Genomic DNA, 24,517 nt, shown 5'->3' on the forward strand with positions numbered 1-24,517 from the left:
TTTTCTTCTGGGATTTTTTGGATTTTTCTTTTTTTTTCTTTTTTTGGGGGGGGGGCTCTCTTTTTCTGTCTCTCTCATTCATGATAAAATAACTAAACTTTAAAAAGTTTTCTTTTAATATCATATAGCTTTAATTCTTGTGACTTCTCTTCATTCCTAACTTGTTAAGGACTATATATGTTTTTATCTTTGAAAATTAAACTTCCAAGAAAGTAACTCGGGAAAAACTATACCGTCATTGAGCAGCTAAACCCAGAAATAGAACCCAGTCTTTCAATGTCTTAACAAATAAATAAATATAGTTAAATAAAATAATTCTTTAAAAAAATTTCATATACTAAACATTCAGTCTCCCATATGGTAACTATTAGTCATTCACCTGAGATTTTTTTTTAATATAAGTGATTTAAAATTAAATAAAATTTAAAAATTAGTTTTGTTCTCAAACTAGCTTCATTTCAAATGTTTAATAGCCACATGTGACTAGGAGAACATATATCAGACACCAGATTTATGGAACATTTCTATCATCTCAGAAAGTTCTATAGGACAGTATATTCTAATAAAATAATAGTAATAAATGTTGTGGAGAGGAAACTAATGCAAGGAAGATGGATGAAAGTATGTGAACTTGATGTTGAAATTTTAGATGAGGTACCTCTATAAGATCTATATGGGAGAACAGAAAGTGGAATGATGGTTAAGGTGCTGGACTACCTCATGGCTGACCACAGTTTGAGTCCCGTAACTGGTGACTTGCTTTCTCACTCCCCCACCATCTCCTTCTAGTCAAATTAAAAAAAACAATAATAATAAATAAACATAAAAAATTTAAAAAGAAAAATGTAGTACACTGTAAAGATATATGTGATTCAATGTAATAAAAAAAGACTATGATAATAATAAATAAAATTAAATAAAAAAAGAAATGAGTGTAAGATATATATGGGAAGGTAAATGTTGAGTAAAGAACCAAAATAACGAGAGGCAGAAGTAGTCGTTTATAAATTCAAGGAAAAATTATTCTAGATAAAGAGAAGAATAGATGAAAATCTCTGAGGTAAGAATGTGGCTGATACTCTTTTGGGAATAGCAGGTAGAAAGTGTAGCTAGAGCAGAGTGAGCAAGAGAGAAAAAGAAGACAATTTCAGAAAGATAGTTGAGAAGAGTACAGGTTTAAAATGAACTGTGAAGATTTGGGGAGGTTTAGACATGACTGGACTTAAGTTACAATAAGATTTCAGTGGCAGCTACATTCAGAAACAGAAACACCAAATTATAGCTCTCTCCAACAATAATCTTGACTGCAAATAACAGCACCTTGGGTCGGGTAATAGCAGAAGGTAGTTAAAAGTAATAAAAATCAAAAGCAGACAAAGACGCAACAACAACAACAAAATAAAAGTACATACCCATATCCCTGATAAACATGGATTCAAAGATCCTTAACAAAATACTAGCAAATCAAATGCAATAGCACATTAAAAATAGTATGCAATATCTAGTATGCTTTATTCCAGGGATGCCATGATGCAACAATATACACAAAACAATCAATATAATAAATCCCATTAACAGAAGGAAAGATAAATACGGTATTATCATATCAATTGATTTAGAAAAAGCGTTTGATAATATAAAATATCCCTTCATGATTAAGACTCTTAACAAATAGACATAAAAGGTATATTTTTCAACACAATTAAAGCCATATGACAAACTCGCAGCTGACATCATACTGAATGGGGCAATACTGAAAGCTTTTCCACCAAAAACTGGAACAAAACAAAATTGTCTATTTTCTCCACTCCTGTTCAACAAGGTATTGAAGTCCTAGTCAATGAAATTAGACATCAGAGTAATATGAAAAGCATTCAGTCAGAAGAGAAAAAGTAAAATTTGCAAGCAACATGTTCGTATACATAGAAAATACAAAATAATCTATATAAAAACTCCTAGAAGTAATAAATTAATTCAGTAAAGTGGCAGAATACAAAAATCAAGATACAAAAGTCTATAGTGCTTTTTATATACCAACAATGAATAGATTGAGTCAAAATTAATGAAAACAATCCAAGCCTATTTATAATAGCACCCCCCTACACACACAAATACCTAAGAATAATCCTAAACAAATAAGTGAAGTAAATTTCTGTCAGGAAAACTGTGAAAAACTGAACAAAAAAATTGACCATGATACCAAAAAAAGGGAAAGATACCCCATTCTATTGGATTGGACATAGCAATATAAACAAAATGTCTATTTTACCCAAATGAATTTACAGATTCAGTGCAATTCCAATCAAATTACCAGTGACATTTTTCACAGAAATAGAAAAAAAAAAACACAGAACTTGTCTGGAATCATGAAAGACCCTTTATTTCCATGGGAATACTGTGCAAGAAAAATTAAGCAGGAGATATCTCATTACCTTACCTCAAAAAATATTACAAATCTGTGATAATCAAAACAGCAGGACACTAGTACAAGAATGGACACAAAGAACAATGGAACAGAATAGTGAATCCAGAAATAAATCCCCAAACATAAAGAAAAATTTTTTTAACAAAGTGCAACAGTTCAATCCAGTGGAGATGAGAGTGTTTTCAGTAAATGGCACTAGAAGAACTAGATATTCACCTGCAGAAAAATGAAACTGGACTCCTGTCTCTCAGCATTAACAAAAGTCATTTCAAAATGAATCACATATCTAAAAATAAAGCTTCAACATACAAAACTGTTTGTAGGGTTTAGCAGGTGGCATGGTAGATGAGGTGCTGGATTCCCAAATGGCTAACTATGGTTCCATTCTTGGACATGGAAGCTTGAAAATCACACCAACTGCGTGTGCATGTGTGCACAAAATCTCCAGAAAAGAATAGAGAAGGGACTGTAGCATGGCTATCTCTGCATGGTCTGATTTTTCACTTTTTCTCTGTCACTCTCTTGTGAGTGCACACACTCTATGACAAAAAAACAAAGAAACAAAGAAACAAACAAACAAACAAACAAACACTGCTATGGGAAACACAAAGGAGACATTTGAAAAAACAGGAGTAGGCAAATGAGACCAATAAAGCATATGCAACAACTGCCAAAATGAACAAGTGTGATCAGGCTAAAAAGCTTCTTCACAGCAAAGGAAACACTAAATAGATGAATAGGCAACCCATAGAATTGGAAAAAGTATTTGCAAAAAGGAATCGATAACCAGAATATATAAGAAACTCAAGCAACTCACCACCCTACTCTCAAAAAAAAGAATAGTACAATTTTAAAATGGGCAAGTGAGGGACCAGCAGTTAGTGTAATGGCTATGTTGCTGAACTTTCATGTAGTCTACCGCAGTTCCCAGACCCAGTGGCTTAAACTCAAACCGGGCGTGTGTGTCTGCGTGCCCAAGATCCCGAGAGGAGAATGAAGGAGAAGGGATTGTGGCATGGCCATCCCCCCCTGGGGGGGGTGATTTCTCACTTTCTGTCTCTCTGTCTCTGTCTTTCTGGCCTCTCCATGAACTGATGTAAACCTCTCCAAAAAAAGGGAAAAAAATAGGCAAGTGAGTTGAATAGCAACTCACCAAAAAAGGCATACAAATGGACAAACAGGATATGAAAAAATATTCACCATCTCTTATATTAAGGGAAATACAAATCAAAATCACAATGTTATATCACCTAAGCCTAGTCATAGCAGGTATGATCAAATACAAAAACAAAAACAAATAAACAACAACAAAGAATGACAAATGTTAGTGAAGCTATAGTCAAAAGGGAACCCTCCAGCACTGTTAGTGGGAATGTAAATTAATAACAGCCACTGTGGGAAACAATATGAAGTTTCCTCAAAACTTTACAAATAGAAATTCCATATGACTCACTAATTCCACTCCTTGATATTTAACCAAAGGACAGAAAAACTCAGTGGAAAGACGAGTGCACATCAATGTTTACTGTAGCATTATTCACATTTGCTAAGACATGGAATCAATCTAGGTGCTCAACAATTGATGACTAGATTGAAAAAATGTGGCAGATGTACACCATGAAATACTACTCAGTCATAAAGAACTGCAAGACTCTGCCATATAATACAAAGTGGATGGCTATTGGAGACTTAATGGTGAATGAAATAAGCCAGACTAAGAAGACAAACATTGTGCATACCTGGTTATGATTTATGAAATGTCTGCAATATATTGCAGAAATCGAAAGATTTGGGGATCAGCAGTTGACGTAATGGCTATGTCTCTTGATTCCCATGTAGTCGACCGTGGTATGGGTCCCAGACCTGGTGGCCTAAACTCACACCAGGTGCATGTACATGCGTGCCCAAGATCCTGAGAGGAGAGGAGAATGGAGGAGAAGGGATTGCAGTGTGGCCATCCTCCCTGGGGGGCGACTTCTGTCTCTCTGTCTCTCTCTGTCTTTCCAGCGAGCACACTGCCCTATAGCAAAAACCTCCAAAAAAAAGAAAAAATTGGGTTGTTAGAAAGGTCATGATGCATTTTTGCATAGGAAAATACTTCATGACTTTTCCACTGACCTAAGAGTAGAGAAGATGAGTGTAGATAACAGATTATGGGAGGGTGGTGGATAGTGTCAGGTGGGAGGAAAAGGCTCTGGACAAAAGCTTTTAATAGACACAAGAATGTAAGGTGAGAAATAAGGGTAATATATATATATATACATATATGTAGATATGAAACTATAAATGGAAAATTATTGATAATAACATGTATGATTAAGCCATTATGTGGTATACACTGGATGGGAAATCACATTTTGTATGCTGTGACAATTCTCAGGGAATGAATGTAAATTAATTAATTTTAAAAAATGTTTCAGAAGAAAAACAATGTAAGATCCTACTTTTGTAAAATGGATAAATACATGAATAAATCAGTAAATTAAAATCATAAATCAAAAAAGAAAAAAGAACACACTAATGCATGTACTAATGTTAATTTCTTAGTTTCGATAATTGTACTCTGGCTAAGTAAACATGTTATCTTTAAAGAAAAGTGGATAATTAATATAAAGGCACACTTTGAACCATTTTTGAACTCAATTCTTTAAGTCTAAAATAATTTCAAAATAAAAAATGAAGTTCAAAAACTGTAAGGTTCTTTGTTGAAAATGATGTATATAGTAATATCCTTGATTTGATTATCACACTGCATATATGGTTTGAAAAACCATACTGTATGCCAGAAAGATTTACAATAATTCAATGTAAATTAGTAATTATGCAATAAAGTAAATTTTTTAAAAAATGAAGTGAATGAAATTTTTATTTTCTCTCACATGGATACTTTTCAGTGTTTATATTATTCAGAGGCCAGGTTGTTTTGCTAGGGAAAGCAGTTTCATAAGCATGCATTAATTGCCTTAAGTTTCTAGTTCAGTTATTTGATCTAATATAGGTGCTAACTTTAAGGAGCAGAGGTTATGCTGCCTTTGGAAAGTTTTCTCCAGCTTTTAAAACGTATCCTGTTTGATTTAAGGAACATTGCACTAAGTAATATTTTTGCCACAACATAAAGGTACATGAAGGTACTTATTATTTCTTGTGTGAAGCAGTGTTCATGAGAAAGGCTCATAGTTCATTTTATCTCAGTCATCTCATTAAACTTGTTTTTCTTTATCTGAAAATTCCAAATTAACTTGACATAGTTATTTTACACATATTTTAAACTAATCGTGAAATACTCCTGGTGCCCCAGAGGCATTTGGAAGGTTAATGACAACCTCTGAGTGTTCAAGGACACTATAAATGAGGTTATTAAAATTCAACCTTTTGCATATTTCTGATAGAAGAGAAAAAGTTTGTCTCAGACAATAAGGGACAAAGAATATAAAGGGAGGCTTTAAAATATCTCCCAGTCTCTACATTCATGTTCACTCTGGAAGGTGATACAAATCTGCAACATTGAGAAATACCTGTTTCAACAGCAGTTTCTACAGCCCAGCTCTTGTACCAAAGTCAAATAAGCAGCAACCTATCATTTGTGTTATTTAGATTTCATAAGAGTTATTGTCAAAACACATAGCATTTCATCTTCTCACCTATTTCATAACTGATTGTACAAATCGAGATCCAACTCCAAATATTTTGAACAGTCTAATTTTCTTTTTTTCTCTCCTAATTAATAAGACCAACAAGATGTTTTAAACGCTTTTTGAGCCAGCAGGTGGTGCTGTAGTAACACCACACTCTGTGCTGCTGGCTCCACATGAGAAAGTCCCAGGTATACATCCTGAGGCCTCCCTGCACAGGTCAAGTGTACGTGAATGCCTACGATGCAGGATGCAGGCTGAGGGTAGTTCCTGGTGTAAAGACCCTATTGGGTGCCTGTCTTCTCTTATACATGGAAGAAACAAATTAATAAACTGAGAAAAAAACATAATATTTTTCGTTTATAGATGATTCTTACATTCCTGCATCAATGTAAGTCATAGACACAATATTAGATGACCCGGTGTAAGAATTAAAAATTAAGAGAAACTCCAAATGACCTCCATAAATGTTTCTCCTGTTGCTCCCCTTTGATTGTTATTCAGATTTCACGTATATTCTTATTCATAGATACTTTTTACTCATAATCTGAGGAGAAGAAATGTATCTGAAGTAAATCAGAGTTGTTAATTGGTTTTATTTCTTTTCAGCCTGTAAGAAATGCACATTCATTCTTAGGGCACCAAGAAAATATTCAGGTTGCTTTCATTCGGTGCTTCTAATCCAGTCATTGCTTGCATGAGAGGTATGCCAAAGCAGACAGCATGAACCAGCAGAATACTATCATCATCAAGCTCTCTGAGTATGCTCAACACATTTTCATCAGAATATGTCAGAGCTGTCAATCATCAGTTGTTTCAGTTTTCAAAAATCCGTCAAAGCTTCAAGAGAAGCTAGTCAAAGATCTTTTTTGTTTTACTTTACCAGAGGGTACGCACACTCACCAGAGAGAGACAGACAGTGAGGGAGAGAAAAAGAGAAAGGGAGAAAGCACCCTCCAAAGTGGCATCGTCACATTGCAATCCCTTATCCTCCATTTTTCCACTCCATTGGAATTCAAGCACACATGTACACACACCTGGCATATTTCTTAAACTACCAATGCCAGCTGCCAGCATTTAAGCTGTGTAGTCAACTATGTCAAATTTGGAACCCCCACACAATCACCAGGCCAAGGGGTCAGCCTGAAGCTATCCAAAGCTTTATACTTACCACATTCCTAGGACTAGAAAAATTCTAAGTGCAGTTATTGTATTAATAGCTTAAGACAATTGTGCTCCTTTAAGACCATCAGTAAAATCTGGGTGATAACAATACCTATTTACATAAAAGATAATCTAAATTAGCTTTCTGTTGTGTAGACTTATACCATTCTCAAAAACAACAGATAAAACAAGTATAATAAAAACACTGGGTAAATTCAAATAAATATATATGTATTATTTTTTAAATTTTGCTTGAAGGTGTATATGTTCATCAGTGAGAGACACAAAGTGGCGGTGATAGAAGACCTTCCCATGGAAGATGGTCACGGCACAATCCCTTCTTCTCCATTTCCCCTCTAGGGATTATAGGCATGTATGCACACACACCTGGCATGGTTTTCAAGCTACCAGGTCAGGGAGTTGAACCATATAGTTGGCCATGTGGGATCTAGCTGCCTTAACCACTACACAATCGGCTGGCCCAGTAATTATCTACAAGTAAGGAGACAGGCCTCACCAGAATCCAATTCTACTGGTACCTTGGTTTGCACTCTGTCTCCAGAATGGTAAGAAATAAATTTTGGTTGTGGAAGTCACACAGTATGTGGTATTCTTTCATAGCAGCTTGAATAGACTAATAAAAAGGGTTTCAAAAGTTCATGGAAAACATGTACAATGGAAAACCTATGAATGGATTTCAATCGTTTTGTGTGCTATAATAAACTTGTATATTTTTTTTTCTAGATGGCACTTATGCTTACTACAGAGAGAGAGACAAAGAGGAGAGAAGAAAGCACCGCCTATGAGGAATGGTCACACCACAATCCCCTCTTCTCCATCCCTCCCTTCTTTCAGGATTTTGGTCATGTATGAACATGTAACTGGCATATTTCTCAAACAAGATCTGGGACTTGAACCACAAAGCTGACTATGTTAAATCTGGCTGCCTCAACCACCAGGCCACAGAACTAACCTAACTTGTACTTTTGTCCTTTTTTTTTTTTTTTTTTAGATTTTAAGGAACTTTGTGAAGTCTCTTCATACAATAGCCTAGATGCTCATCTTCTGCTTCTCTTCTTGTGTGACACAATATACAGCCCGGGATCATTTCCAGTAGGTGTTAGGCCATCAACTAACTGTATATCTCTCTCCATCTGTCACTGTATATCAATCATGTTCACCTCTGTCCCTATAACATTAACAGGGCTTTCCTATTTACTATCTTCTCTACCTCAAACACTTCCCTTAATTAATGCTGTATTCAAGTTTAGCTCAAACAAGTACTAACTAATCACTGAGTTTTGAGATTAGTTTCATTTTATACAGTTAAATGGAACCTGCTATTTCCTTTACTAATATGTATGGCATCTGCAATTAAGGAAAAGTGTAAAAAAGCTATTTCATATGATTCATATTTCCTATGAATGAGGAAACTATGTTTTCTACTCATTTGTGACACTGAATTACCTGAATATCCAGACCTCTGATGACTACAAACAAATACTTGTGCAACGATTGTGCAAGGCCAGTTTCAGCCATCAACAAGACCTCAACTTCGAGTCAAACCTACAGACCACATTCCTGTAACATACAATTCTAACCAGTTGAGGAAATTCTTACCCAATCAGAGCAATCTAGATTATTTTAAAACTCTCTGGAATAATGCCATTAGTCTGCCAAAGTTACTACTATTACAATAAATAAAAAAAAATATTAAAATGTATTGACTGTGAATTCACTGACATAATCCATCTAACTTTTATATACTGACACTCACGGCATATATTAAATGTGATGTTTAATTTCTATTTTTTCAAGGTCCTATAAAAATAGGAAATTGAAAAGAACTGTTGAAAATCCTTCAATCCTAACATGAATGTAGTAGTGGGAAGAGGAAGTCCCCTTCATTTGAAAGAATCACTCACAGAAAAATTCAAAACAATCAGTAAAGTTTAGGAAAGCATTTCATGTGAGATCTTGCAGAATCTTCTAGGAATCAAACCTCACTTATATCTATCAAGTAACTATTCTAGATAAAGATGCATTCAATAAGGAATCAAAGTAAGTCACAGACTATGATGGAGGATCAAAAAATCAAGCATGGATGCTAACTGCATCACACAATAAAAGTGATCGTTCCAGTAGGAGCATCGCTGCGGCCACCAATAGCCACATGCCTCATAGTCCACATCATTCACAAGTCCCACTCACCACAAATATTGACACTGCTTGTTTGCCAGTGACTTATGGATTATTTATAACCACCACATCCCAATGTGTTCTCAAAGCATCTGCTTTTTCCCATAAGTAGTTTCTGAATCAAAACCGGCCTTATAAGATAGGTGGATGGGGCCTGGGCCATATGCCTGTGTACTTAGGGCAAGGAATTCTGAGAAAGTGAATCTCTGCATTTTTTTTTTTCTTGAAGAGACAGAAGATCAGGAAAATGGGAATTCTTTAAACATGGGAAGGATTTTCAAAAGTCTAGGATGCCCCCTCTCCCAAATGACCAAGTTCATTCCATTACCCAAATTTTAGAAGACATAGGGTCAATGCTACAGCAAATATGAATAAAGCACAAAGCATTTCTTTTAGAATTGATTATTGACCTACATTTAATCACTATACATCTTTACAATATACAACATGGTTTTCCTCAGTGCAAATTAGTCAAGTCAAAGATATTATCATATTCATTATCATCAGAAGATAACTTTTCATGTTTGTGTCTATTAAATGTGTTGTTTGCATTTTCTCTGAACCTCTCTCCCCCACCTGCTATTATCCACTCCCTATTACCACCCCTGCTATATTCTTTCTAAGTTTCTAAAGTTGCACTCCCCGCTATTATACCTTGCAGTCTTTCAGTTTCTGCTGGAGAGTGCAGACATTCTATAAATATATTGAGTAGGGACATACAATGCCTGTCTTTCATAGTCTGGTTTATTCTGCTTAGTATTAAATCTTCCACGTTCACACACTTTATATCAAATTCCAGAGTCCCTTTTTTATGACTGAGTAGTATTCCATAGAATATAGGTGCCACATTTTTTTCAATCCACTCATCTGTTCTTAGATATATGGATTGATTCCATGTCTTAGCATTTGTAAATAATGCTACATGGATGTGCATGTGTTTTTCCAACTGAGGGTTTTCCTATCTTCTGGTAAATACCTAAAAATCTGTCTCTTATTTTTACACCTTATTGTCACAGTTTGCATAAGTCAAATTTAATTTTATTTGTTCCTTATCTGTAGTTTCATAAAATAGTGGGCAATATCAGAACAGCAGCAGGGGTTAGACAGTAGCTCAGTCTGAACACATGGAAAGGTTCCTGGTTTGCATCTAGAGACCTCCCTGAGTACCCCATACACGTGCATGCCTATGATCAAATATTGATAAGACCTGAGATGTATTGTGGTGTCAAGACCTTGGTTGGAAGGTCTCTCTCTCTCTTTCTCTCTCTCTCTCTTTTAATTCCCCCTGTCTTTCTCGCTCATGGAAGGATTAAATAAATAAACTTTGAAAAAAATAAAACAAACAAGCAAACAACCAGCAGCTGCAACCATCACCACAATAGATCAAACAGTTTATTTCCTAGGGATCAAAATCAGTATTTCTTATTGACAGTGACCTTGATTAGGAGCATATGCATACATTACACACACACATACATTGTGATTTTACAAATGAGGAAACTGAAGGTTCAAGGTCAAATGTTAAATGACAGTGGGTAAGTCAAATGTTCATGACTACCATTATGAAGCTCATTATTTTCATTATAAAGTTCTGCCTCTCATTAAACTATTGTTTTTCTTTTTCATGAAGGAAAGTACAGCTTTATTGCAAAGCGCAAAGCAAGAGCAGGCATCTCATGCTGAAAAGATCCAGTTCTCCCGTTTTTAAGGGCAAAATTATACCTTTTTTCAGATTCCAGCACTTTTCACTCTAGGGACCAACTCATATACGATGCAACTGGGTCTACTATGTGTATTGCATTAGGCAATAGAGTTCCTAAATATACTATGTGCATTCAACATGTAATCTAGCAGCTATGTAGATGTCTAGGTAGTTATGGAGAAGAAGAATCTAATTGCAGAGTTCCCCATGAGTGATCGGTAAAAGCGGACACGTTTTCATTCTAGGAAAATAATAAATTAACCTGTCTTTAAAAAGTGAAATACTGAAAGTAGAGAACACTTATTGTTTTGTCTCCACAGAAATCTTCTTTTCTCAGGTAACAGTGTCACCTTCTGTTTGGGAACTGCTCTTTCCATCTCATTTACACTCAGAGTGGCAATGTTAGTTTCTTTTTCAGCCACATACAAAGCAGGTCAGGTCCTAGCAATCTTTCCTAGAATTTGCCAAAGTATAACTTAGAGGAGAGAAACAGTCTTTCACATTTCAGATTTGAGCCTGAAATAAGAGGTCAAGATGGTGGGAACCAACTTCCCTGTGTTGGAAAAAAGCATCAATATAAAGAAACAAAGCTACCCCTCTGGAAGAAGAGAGGAGAGGGTGCAAAATGCCAGACAAATAAAAGCACTGGTGCTAGCTGGCCTGGAAGAACTGGTGTCCATGCTCCTCCTCTGCTTTGTACACACAACATTTTTTTTTTTAGAGGTTTTTGCTATAGGGCGTGTGCGCTCACCAGAAAGACAGAGAGAGACAAAGAGACAGAAAGCAAGAAATCACCCCCCAGTGGGATGACCATGCCACAATCCCTTCTCAACCATTCTCCTCTCAGGATCTTGGGCACACACACACACACACACACACACACAGAGTGCCCAGGGTGAGTTTAAGCCACCAGGTCCAGAACTCAAACCATGGTCGACTACGTGGGATTCCAACAACATAGCCATTATGCCAGCTACTGGTCCCATGAACATCTTCCTTTATGCCTTAGGGCTTTTGAATCAGGTTTGTGTCATGTGCAACCAGAACACAACAACAGAACGTAAATAATGGCATAATGATATGTTTCAGAGGAATTTTAAGTTTGAAATCAAAATGTGCAATTCTCATCAGATCATAACAAATTAATAAATAGGTTACCTTACAAGCCAGTAAATAAAAAGTTCACTGGTTCACTAAGGCCCAAATTGATCAGAAAAGATTCCAATAAAGTTTCTTAAATGTTATCCTGAAAATAACATTCAGTAATAATCTGCTATTACTTTTTTTCCATTATTGGGTCATTAGAAAAGTCAAGATGCATTTTTACATAGAAAATATTCCATGGCTTTTATGATGACCCAACATTAGCTTCTATAAGGAAAGTATCTCTCGGAACAGTTTCAAAGGTCTACATCCTTAAAATCTGTCTTTGACTCACGTTTCCTTCTATCCCTGTCTTGGGCGAGATGAAGAGATGTTTCACCATAGACAGCAACATGAGCGTGATTTGACTCCCTATTCTATGTTTTGAACTTCCCACTTCTCAGTTTTATTCTCATGAAAATTGGCAATGATGATTTCCACTTACATATCCTTTTTCATTTGAGATACTGAAGACTCTATCTTCTCTAACAGAGATCTGATGAAGTATCACTTGTGCAAACATTCTTATGATACAATGCAAACTAAATTGCCCATGGACATCTCATAGTCTATTCTCACCCTCATATAGTTACACAACAACCTTGGCCAACAAGTTTGTAGTCAGAAACGTAGCCTGGGTACTTCTGTATAACAAAGCCTCAGATAGGTCAAAAACCTTTCCCTTGTAGTCACATCATATACAACAAGGTTGTTGCAGTAGAGAAAAGGGAAAAGGATGATGCGCATCAGCCTACCAACTTGAATTGCCTTGCCCAGGGGTGACATATGTCCTTCCACTCTCATTTCATTGATCAGAACTAGTCAGTTGTCCTCAACCTAAAAAAAAAGGAAGCTACAAAATATAGTCACATGACTATACAGTGAGCATAGAAATTTCTGCCATACTATACCATATCTCCTAGAAAAACTTTAGCATTACCTATACTCACATATGAAAAACGAATAATCAAAAAAAAACCCTAATATGACATAGGTATAAGAGGTCTACAACCTGCTTGCATAGGACAGTTTCAAGTTTGCCTAATATTTTCTGAGTTTTATAAAGCTAATATGAAAGCTGTAGCTATTTCAAACACAGACTTGAAATCTGCTTCTTTATTTTAATTGCTGCTGAGATATAATAACTTTTATGAATTATTTTTCTTCTTGGAGTGCATGAGTTTGCTGCTGGGATCTTGGGCATGCACACACATGTACCCAGTATGATTTTCAAGCAACCATATCCAGGACTCGATCCATGGTTGGCCACGTGAGAGTCTAGCGATATAACAACAATGCTATTTGCTGGCCCCACTTATATGAATTATTTTAATAGTGTCTCTCATTTGGCAAAATACGAGGACTTGAAGAAGTTCATGAAAACAAGAATTAAAGGGACCAGCAGTTAGCGTAATGGCTATGTCGCTGGACTCCCACGTAGTCGACTGCAGTTCGTGTCCTGGACCCGGTGGCTTAAAACTCACACCAGGCGCGTGTGCGTGCATGTCCAAGATCCCTAGAGGAGAATGGAGGAGAAGGGATTGTGGCATGGCCATCCCCCCTGGGAGGTGATTTCTCACTTTCTCTCTCTCTCTGTCTTTCTGGCGAGTGCAAGTGCCCTATAGAAAAAACCTCTCAAAAAAAAATGTTAAAAACAAGAATTAAAGTATGAGTTTATCTTGGTGCAAAAACTTGTTTTTTTCTTTTTTTTTTTGGAGAGGTTTTTGCTATAGGGCATGTGCGCTCACCAGACAGACAGAGAGAGACAGAGAGATAGAAAGTGAGAAATCACCCCCCAGAGGTAATGGCCACACCGCAATCCCTTCTCCTCCATTCTCCTCTAGGGATCTTGGGCACGCACACACACGCACCTGGTGTGAGTTTAAGCCACCGGGTCCAGGACTCAAACCGTGGTTGACTATGTGGGAGTCCAGCGACATAGCCATTATGCTAACTGCTGGTCCCTTGGTGCAAAAACTTTTGAAATCCAAGCACTTTTTTTTAATACATCTCTTTCATGAACTTTCTGAAGACCTCTTGCAGCTAAAGCCCAATGCAGAACAACACAGTGAGCTTATTTAAAGTTTAAAAAGAGTAGAAAAATACACATAACATATTATGGCCACCAACTTGCTATCCTAAAACCTTTTGCTCTTGGCTTCCAGTAAAATATGCTCAGTGGTCTAATGCTTGGTCCCTTGTGTAAAGTGGTCCATCAGAAAACCATCACCCTTACTTTAGGACAACTGACAGTCACTATTCTAAAACAGAATAAGTTACCATGGAAACAAGCCAACTCTGCTCTCCAGAATGCTTATTCTTCCAAGTCAGAAGAGTTATCACCAGAAAAATCACATGAGGTATCAGATACTGACAGTTCAAAATCTGTGCCCCATAATTATTAGTTTACCATGCTCAGATTGGCATTTAGCAGATTAACAAAGATAAACAAAATTGCTTCAAAAGACATTCCTAAGTAACAATTCTATGTTTACAAATAGAGTCCTACATCCATCTAAATAAAGTTTAAGTTGCAATGTGTTTTCTACCTCTCCTTAGTGCTTTATTAATGGGCTTAATCCTCCACTTGACCCATTTGCTGAAATCCGCTAGAACTCCAGGAGACCATATGGACTGGCAGATGGGTTACTGTAATTTAATGCCATTATTCTAAAGATGAAGTAAGGTATAAACATAATTTGCATGCATTTCCATTCCTTCTGAATACTTTTTACTAGTTTCATTTTTAATTCAGATATCAAAAAGAAGATAATACCTTGCTACCAAAGCCCAGATGACAACTAATTACTACAAGAGACTCCAGTCCTGACATCACAGGCCAGGCCTCAGAACATGCTCCGTCTTATTCAATGACCCCACTGTGGTGATTAATAGGTTGAGCGCTAAGCCCTAATGAGTGTGTCAGATCTTAGATGTTCTCCAGGCTAATGTAATTAGCATTATGTTGGACAGAATATTTCAGTTACTTGGTGGAGAGACTCATTATACTTCATAGTAAACTATATGCCTTTTCACCTCATGGACTTTGAATTTATTTTATCATCATCAACTTAAAAGGCTTCAATAAATAGAGATCTTCAAATACTAGAGGAAAATATTTTTAATATTTTAAAATCAAATATTGATCTCTTCTCCAACAGTGAATGCCTGTGTTGTACATAAAGTGAAGTAGTTTTCTCTATTTCTGTTTTCAAAGCTATTTGTTAAAATGCAAGTCTCTAATCACTAAACAGAAATTCTGATGAAAAGGGGTCTGAAATAAAACCTAGAACAATGCATTTGTGTATTTGTGTATATGTGTGTGTGTGTGTGTGTGTGTATGTGTGTGTGTGTGTGTATGCTAACCATGCATTTTTAATAGGACACCCAGGATTCATTCAAAAGCAGAAAAAAAATCTTAGAACCAAAATTGAAAAATCAAGTTAGTGTGGGTAACAGAATTATTCTTCTATTTCAGATTAATTGAGCCAACAGACTCCATGCTCTAAATATTAGGTTGTCAGAAAAATCATGACACATTTTTGCATAGAAACACATAGAAAAATACAGTATGACTTTTCCAACAACTCAATAGTTACTATGTTTCTGAAAAAAAAAATCTGTGGTCACATAATGAAAATTATTTTCACATTGATATTATAGTTTTAAATGTGCTATTTTGTTAAAAGTTTAAAAACAAATAAAATAAGATATGGTGCTATTTCCAACAAACCATGTAGATACATGGTTTCATGTAACAGTGGACAGGTAGGTAGTAATATCTTTTCCCAACAGGCAATAGGTCTAGACCTGTGTTTCAAGTTTTAAGGCAAAGAACAAAAGGTAAGAGAATTTCTGTACAAATTCTGACTTTTCTATGTGGCCAGAGATGACATACAAAAAGTTTCAGTCCTAATAACTGTGAGCTGTAGGCAATATTCCAAGTACTGACTTGAATTTTACCTAGATCCCATCATCAGCTACTACAATACCAAGTATTTTCATGGGCCTAGCTTTGTTTTCTTTACACCACCAGATCTCAAATTCGTGTTAATCTTTAATTATATCTTTAACACATATTTTGTTTACCTAGGACCCTAAAAAATTATGGCAATTTTTTTGAATGTGTATCTATTTTACTAAAGTACCATTATCTTGATGAATTTCAAGAGAGTTCTCTTTTGTGCCTCTTAAAATTTACACCATAAAAAGAATAGTATGAATAAAATAAAATCCTTTATTTATTTATGATAAATATAGTATAGGTGTTTACTTGTCATAATTTCATACCAAAACTTAGTAGTTTCGAGAAATCAGTTACATCATTCTTCATTTTAATCTTCCTTGTAGACCAAACCAGGAATAGAAAGGCTGCCATATGACCATGGCAAGTCTACATACACATCCTGCTTTTGCTGAATGGAGAGTAACTGTTGAGGTATCAAGCTCTGTCTAGGACTAGCTGGATGCTACTCAGTTCTGTTACTTTCTCCAGGAAGTCAGCACTTTCCAGCATCTGTTCTCCCTGCATCTAGGTCAGCAGTATAAAAATTCTGACTAATAAAATGTGCAGAAAAAGTGTTTATGCCTTCTAGGTTTGGCCCATAAAATATCTGGTACAATGTTCCATGCTGTCTGCTTTTCTCTTTGTCCAGCAGATGGAGCAGATTTAGGAAACAATATAAAGCCTTAAGTGATGGCATAGTCACTAGAAGAAAAACGGCTTGGGCAAGAAACAAACTTACATTGCTTTAAGCCACAGAACTTTGAAGTTATTTGCTAAAACTAATAGAGAAATTAAATTAAGCCTTGACTTAACTAAAAACTATACCAATATTTTTCTTACTTATGAGTTAATCAACTAGCTATTCAATAGAAATTAGGACTACTTAGGACCTGAAGTCCAATTTCTTTTCTTGTTTTTTTTTTTTTTTTATGAAGCTCATTTTTTTTTTTTTTTTTTTTTTTTTTTTTTTTTTTTTTTTAGAGAGAGATTTTTGGTATTGGGTGCATGGTTTATGCACTCACTGGAGAGACAGAGAGAAACAGAGACAGAAAGCAAGAAATCATCCCTTGGGGAGGATGGCCATGCAGCAATTCCTTCTCTTCCATTCTCTTCTTGGGATTTGGGACACACATGCACACATGCCCAATGTGAGTTTAAACCAGCAGGTCCAGGACTCGAACTGAGATCAACTACATGGGAATCCAGCGATGTAACCACTTTGCTATCTGCTGGTCCTCTGAAGTTCAAATTTAATGGGCCTGTATCAATTCACTACAGAAGTCTATAGTTGTATTTAAGAGTGATAAAAGCCCTACATATATGAACATTACCATCTAAGGGAACTAAAGTAAAAATTATTTTATCTGTTGCTCTAACAAAATATTATGAAAGAACACTTGACTCACAGTATAGAGGAACAAGGCCCTAGTATCTAGTGTTCTATAGGTCATAAGAACATGTCATGGGCAGTCCATAGAAAGGTGGTTAATGTAGCTGGATAGCACATGGCTGACTTTTCAGCTCAAGTACCAGGCAAGCAGCTTGAAAAACACACCAGATATGTGTGTGTGTGTGTGTGTGTGTGTGTGTGCGCCCAAGATCCCAAAAGGAGAGAAAAATAGAGAAGAGATTGTGGTGTGACCATTTCTCACAGAAGTGCTTTTTCCTACTTTCTGTGTGTGTGTATGTGTGTGTGTGTGTGTGCGCGCGCGCGCATGTGTGTGTGTATCTTTCTGTCTGTCTGTATCCCCAATCCTCTGATAAATTAATAAAAGAGAAAACATGAAATGTCATGTTAAAATCCTTAAAACAACTATCTAAAGGAGATTCTCAGAAAATGTTTTAGGGGCAGAATTTTTTTCCTTACAGGTCAAAATATTGTTTTAAGACATCTTTGATACTGTTAGAAAAATATGCATCAGTTTTGGGGCTGGCAGGTGGCATGGTGGTTAAGGACACTGTACTTCCATATGGCTAGCTATGGTTTGAGTCGTGGACCTGGTGGCTTGCTTTTGCACTTTACCTTTCTCTCTCTCTTGCTCTGTCCCTCTCTGTTCAAATTAAAACAATCACACAAACAAATAAATAAATAAATAAAGTTAAATTTTAAAAAAGGATAAATGCATCAGTTTATCCTATCCAAAAAGATAAGGGCGACATGCTAAATTAATCTAAAATCACTGACATACAAAAAGTAAAAAACAGTCTCCAATAGCAACCCACATGCATGTGCGCACACGCACACACACACACACACACACACACACACACACACAAGTGGATGATCATTTAAGCATCAATGTCACCTTGGTAATACAAGAAAAAAAAATACAGTATCTTAAAGAATAATTGTTTCACTGAACAAATGACCTTGGTTAGGGTGGCACAAATGTCACTACACTGCAGTGGAAAGAACACTGACTCAAGTTTGCAGAAGATCTGGCTTACATCTGGCTTCATCACTTTGTAGAAGTAAAGAAGACGATGTAAGAAAGGCTGTGAGTCTTTCAGCCTTCAATTAAATGTTTGAAGTCTCAATTACTATGCCACTAATGAGCTGCTTGACTTAGAAAGAATATTTTCCTCAGTATTTCCTTAACTTCTGCAGCAAAGAGAAGGTAATTCTTAATTCACTAGTTAAGAGAATTAGGTCATATCACACATATCAAGTACTTAGGCCTTGGTGAAAGTAGATAATAATAAACATTAAATATGATTTCTAATGTTTTATCTACATCACTGTAAGCCATATTTATCCTTACTTGTAAAGTAAGAAATTACACTAGACTGTTTATATGATTTTTCATAAATTCTCATATTCTGAATTTATACATGTCCATTAAAGTCAAATATCCTGATTAAAAATAAAAAAAATGTGGGCCATCAGGTAGCATGGACTTTAAGGCAGCTGGATCCCACATGGCTAACTACATAGTTTAAACCCAATACCCAGTGGCTGGCAATCCTGCTGGGCACCTGTGTGTGCATGCCTAGAATCCTGAAAGGGAATTGAGGAGAAGGGATTGTGGTGTGGCCATCTTTCCTGACCTTTGGGTTCTACTTTCCCTCTCTTCCTCTCATTTTTTCTCCATTTCTAATAAGCACATACACCCTTTAGCAAACTAAAAGTAAATAGATAAATAAACAAACAAAAGTAAAAATGCCAAAATCCATATATTTTAAGAAAGCATTTATTTAAAAATCTATTATGGTCTGGTCTGCTATTTAGAAGCAGGTGGCATACTATTTAATGAGTTTCTCTAATCCAAAAGTCAGAAATCTAAAACACTTCAAAGTCTCAAACTTCTTGAGCACCAACATGATGCCACACGTGGAAAATTCCATATCCCAGCTTATGGAATTGGTCACAGTAAAAACATTGCAATACAAAAATATATTGTATCAAATTACCTTCAGCTTATGTATAAAAGGTATATGTGAAAATCAAAGAACTTCACATTTCGAATCAAAGAATTTCACAAAATACCTCATTTTGTTTTTCATATGTTCCAAAATCTGAAAAAAATCAAATTTTGAAACACTTCTTGTCCCAGATATTTCAGATCAGGGCTTCTCATCTTGTATCCCCTATCAAAAATGCACTAAATTTCACTTTCTTTAAAACATTCAGAAGTGAGATAGTACTTTCATTTATTCATAATATCCCTCATGACTTATACCCTCATTTGAACATAGCATGTAACAAGATAATTATCTAAACAAACAAAAGTAAAAATGCCAAAATCCATATATTTTAAGAAAGCATTTATTTAAAAATCTATTATGGTCTGGTCTGCTATTTAGAAGCAGGTGGCATACTATTTAATGAGTTTCTCTAATCCAAAAGTCAGAAATCTAAAACACTTCAAAGTCTCAAACTTCTTGAGCACCAACATGATGCCACACGTGGAAAATTCCATATCCCAGCTTATGGAATTGGTCACAGTAAAAACATTGCAATACAAAAATATATTGTATCAAATTACCTTCAGCTTATGTATAAAAGGTATATGTGAAAATCAAAGAACTTCACATTTCGAATCAAAGAATTTCACAAAATACCTCATTTTGTTTTTCATATGTTCCAAAATCTGAAAAAAATCAAATTTTGAAACACTTCTTGTCCCAGATATTTCAGATCAGGGCTTCTCATCTTGTATCCCCTATCAAAAATGCACTAAATTTCACTTTCTTTAAAACATTCAGAAGTGAGATAGTACTTTCATTTATTCATAATATCCCTCATGACTTATACCCTCATTTGAACATAGCATGTAACAAGATAATTATCAGATGACCATTTAAATAAAAGATGTCATATTTAATGAAGCCTACAAAGACAAGAGCTTATTTTAGTCATACAAACTTGAATGGGTCCAGAATATAATAATAATAATACTTCATTTCTGGAGCTTAACATGAAGTACTTTCTGGATCTACAAATCGTCAGTAACTTGAGTTCCTTGCATTCAAAAGAAAGCAACTGTATCAGCTATAGCCATAGTAGAAAATAATGCCAGCACGGTAACGCAGACTTCCAGACTATGGATAAATGGAAAGGTGTCTCTCTTGGAAATTCTGTAATTTAGCAAATCTCCATTTGTTCAATTAAATTCTTATTCATACAAGAACTCTATTATGACTCAGTATGAAGTGAATATTTCAATGTTGAATCACTAAACTAATTTTAAAATTGGCTTCGGATATACTTTCCATTAATTTTAAGTGATTATAATATGAAAACAAGGCTTTAATATACCAAGACACTGCATGTAAGACATTATAGCATAGAGAAACTGCTTTCTTAATCCAAATTCTATTTATTTCCAGAACCTTACCTCCAGCATACATAACAGCCAGCATAATGGATGATATCCACGCTATTTGACTGTAGGAAGTGTTGAATATTTGCTGGATTTCTTTGAAGAATACTGTGACAGCTTTGGGGACTGCATACGAAAATCCAATGGAAATAAAAGCTGCTCCAACCACAACCCAGCCCCAGCCTCCGTCAGGAGGTGGAGGTACAGGGGAGTTTCTTCGTGTTGGTGGCATTTCTGTTCCACTAACTGAAATTCAAGTAACCTATAAAAAACAAAACAAAACAAAACAAAACAAAAAAACAAGGAATTGTTTAAAACTTGCTTCCATTTTATATATCACTCTTGGCAGTCACTAAATAATATTTTACAGTTGTAACTACAATATTATTATTTCAGTCTTGTATGGAAACAAAAATTGCTTAAAGTGATGTTAAAAATTGAGGTCTGAAGTACCAACCTAAAACTAAAAGGTATCTCAGTCTTTTATTTCTGAACACAAGGAAAACAGATGTGTCGCCGCTTAAAATAGAATGTTTTAACCCAAAATGTTTAACATTTTCTAGATCAAGTTTATAAAGAACCATGTATTAAATCTGATGAATTGTACAGAAAGAAATAAAAGGCACATTTTAGAATATTAACAATTTTTTGTTGTCGTTTGTTTGTTTTTTAAGAGAGATGTTTCTTATAGGGCATGTGCACTTGACAAAGAGGCATAGAGAGACAGAAAGCAAGAAATCCCTCAGGAGGTATGGCCACACTGCAAACCTTTCCCCTCCGTTCTACTCTCAGGATTTGGGGGTTTTGCATACAGACGCACATGCACCTGTGAGTTTAAACTTCTGGTCTGGGACTCAAACAGTGATTGTCTATGTGGGAATCCAGCAATGTAACCATTATGCCATCTGCTGGTCCCTGAATGTTAACACTGTTAATAACTGAAATTAAAACCATACTAACCTGAATCTAATTTGTTAACCTATAGGTTTAGAAATTGTGTGATTCATGGCGTTAAATTCATTGCAATGCCCTTTCAAAACTGGTGCTTAACATTTTACAAATGATACATTTTATGCATGTTTTATAGTAATGAAATTCTCACAACTGAATGGACAATATGTTTGTTGAGAAGGAGTGGAGAAAGGGACTTTCTTTGTGAATATACTAATAAAAAAATCACTTCTAGCTTTATGGTTTAGGGTAACCACTCTCCTGTGGAAAATAATTATTATGTATAGCTTAATATGTTTAAAAGAAACTGTATTAAAACACCTGAGTTCTCTGTCAACAATAGTTCTGGGTCGAGTTACAGTGCTTATTTAGGTTTTAGATGAAGTTGCCCATGTAGCTTAGCATCTCCCTTATACTACTGTCAGTGAATTTATGAATATTTTTCCATTGAAATGTAGAGGGAAAAGAAAATCTTTCTTGTAGTGATAAAATGACATTTGAAATACATAAGTTAATAAAAACTAATTTGCCACAGTTCTGCAGAAAATCTACCCAAAACCAAGTAGCTATGAAAGTAGACACATAGGTTTAATTTTGTTTAGTGTAAAAATGTACGTAAGATATCTTTAGATAGCCTTTTTAGAAAGATAAAAATGGATCTTAGATTTTTTTCAGATTTTTGAGAGTAAACATTCTCTATCTTAATGTTTTATCATTTCTTTATGACCACACACAGAACTCGAATTTCAGAAACTCATATGGAAAGAAAGATAAATATAATCCTTAAAATAGAGCAGTATTACACTAGCATAAATAAGATAATGAGTAATATAATAACAAATAATGTGGATAACCAATATGATTTTTTGTGTGTATTTGTCAAATAAATCTTAACATAATGCTTTATAGCAAATTGTGGATGGAGAGAATCATTACAATCTACGATTAGCAGATAAAAAGACAAAAGGATAAAATACTTATATGAGTCAGATATACGTAAGAAGAGTTTGCACATTCTACTTCAGTCATTTCTTTTGACCTTATTAATTGATACTTATAGCTCTAGATTTTCCTTCTTGTCTAATGCTGAACCAAGAAATGAAACGATTCTTGGACTTCTTGGACAGCTTGTTCACATCATGATCTACTGGCTTTGTCTACTGCCTTGCTTCTTTATCTTTTGTTTGTTTGTTTTTTGTTTTTTGTTTGTTTGTTTGTTTTTAGGTCAGATCTTACTAAGTTGCCGAGGCTGGCCTTGACTCAGAATTTTCCTATCTCAGTTTCCCACATAGCTAGAATCATAGGTCCACCTCACCTTACCCAGCTTTCTTCCCCATTTTTGATAACTGTGGAGATAAAGCTGCATTGAACCAATTAGGTTTTTTTTAAACAAATAATGCATATATTTAAGATATAAAACATGTGCACACATTGTGTGTGTACATCACCCTAGTCTAGTCTTATAGACTAGTGGTTTAGGGAGCCAAATCCCAAATGGCCAACTGCAAGTATAAAAGTGTAATCCCAGCCCTGAAAAACACATTGGCCATATGTGCATGTATACCATAAATCCTGATGAGATGGAGAAATTGAAGAGAAGGAATTGTGGTGTGAACATGCTCCGCTGGGGATTGGGCTGTCTCTCTTTCTCTTTCTCTCTCTCATTGACAAATACACATGCCCTCTAGCAGTTAAAAAAAAAATCCATCTATGGGACCAGCAGGTAGCATAGTGCTTTAGTGGTTAAGGTGCTGAAATCCCACATGTCAGTTCAAGATCCAGACCCTGTGGCTAGGAACTTGCGCTGGGCACATGAGCATGCATGCCCAAAATCCCAGGAGGAGAATTAGAAGAAGGGATTGTGGTGTGGCCATTTCCTTTTGGGGGGTGATTTCTTGCTTTCACTATCTATGTCTCTCTCTGTCTCTCTAGCAAGTGCATGCACCCTATAGCAAAAATCTCTCAAAAATAAATAATTTAAAGTAAATATTCCATCTGATAGAGTTCCTGTGATTGTGTGTGTGTGTGTGTGTGTGTGTGTGTGTGGTTATAACACCTGAAACTATTATTGGCAAATTTACAGTATACAATATAGAATTATTAACTACAGACAACATATTTACATTTTAGATCTCTATACTTATTTATTCTACAGGACAACTACCTTGCACACTTTCACCAACATTTCCCCATTTTCCCTACCTCCCCATCCCTGGTTTAATTTTTTTTCTCTCTTTTCTATAAATGTTTCTTTTTATAGTCTACATTTATGTGAAACCATGCAGTACATTTCTTTCTGTGTCCATGTAACTTTCTCTTAGCATAATGCCTTCTAGGTTCATGTGTGCTGCCATAAATGGCTGATCTAGCCTACTCATTTTGAAGTAGATGAATAATTATATTTTATTTCTTTATTTTGCTTTGCAACATTGATAACAGTTATAATATAAAACAGGGGTAATGTCTGTTTAT

General features: G+C 35.4%; 1 protein-coding gene across 4 annotated transcripts in view; it reads right to left on the reverse strand.

Annotated features, from left to right (window-relative positions):
- SLC16A7 (solute carrier family 16 member 7) overlaps positions 1–24,517 on the reverse strand; it is a 220,444-nt gene that overhangs the window by 59,914 nt on the left and 136,013 nt on the right. For all 4 annotated transcript variants that reach the window (XM_014585585.2, XM_014585586.2, XM_014585584.2 and 1 more), the window contains one exon: positions 21,110–21,356. In XM_014585585.2, the coding sequence (XP_014441071.1) occupies positions 21,110–21,326 (217 nt within the window). In that variant the 5' untranslated portion in view covers positions 21,327–21,356. The remainder of the gene's footprint in view (positions 1–21,109; positions 21,357–24,517) is intronic.

Source organism: Tupaia chinensis, unplaced genomic scaffold, assembly GCF_000334495.1.
Source record: "Tupaia chinensis unplaced genomic scaffold, TupChi_1.0 Scaffold150006_1, whole genome shotgun sequence".
Lineage (NCBI taxonomy): Eukaryota > Metazoa > Chordata > Mammalia > Scandentia > Tupaiidae > Tupaia > Tupaia belangeri.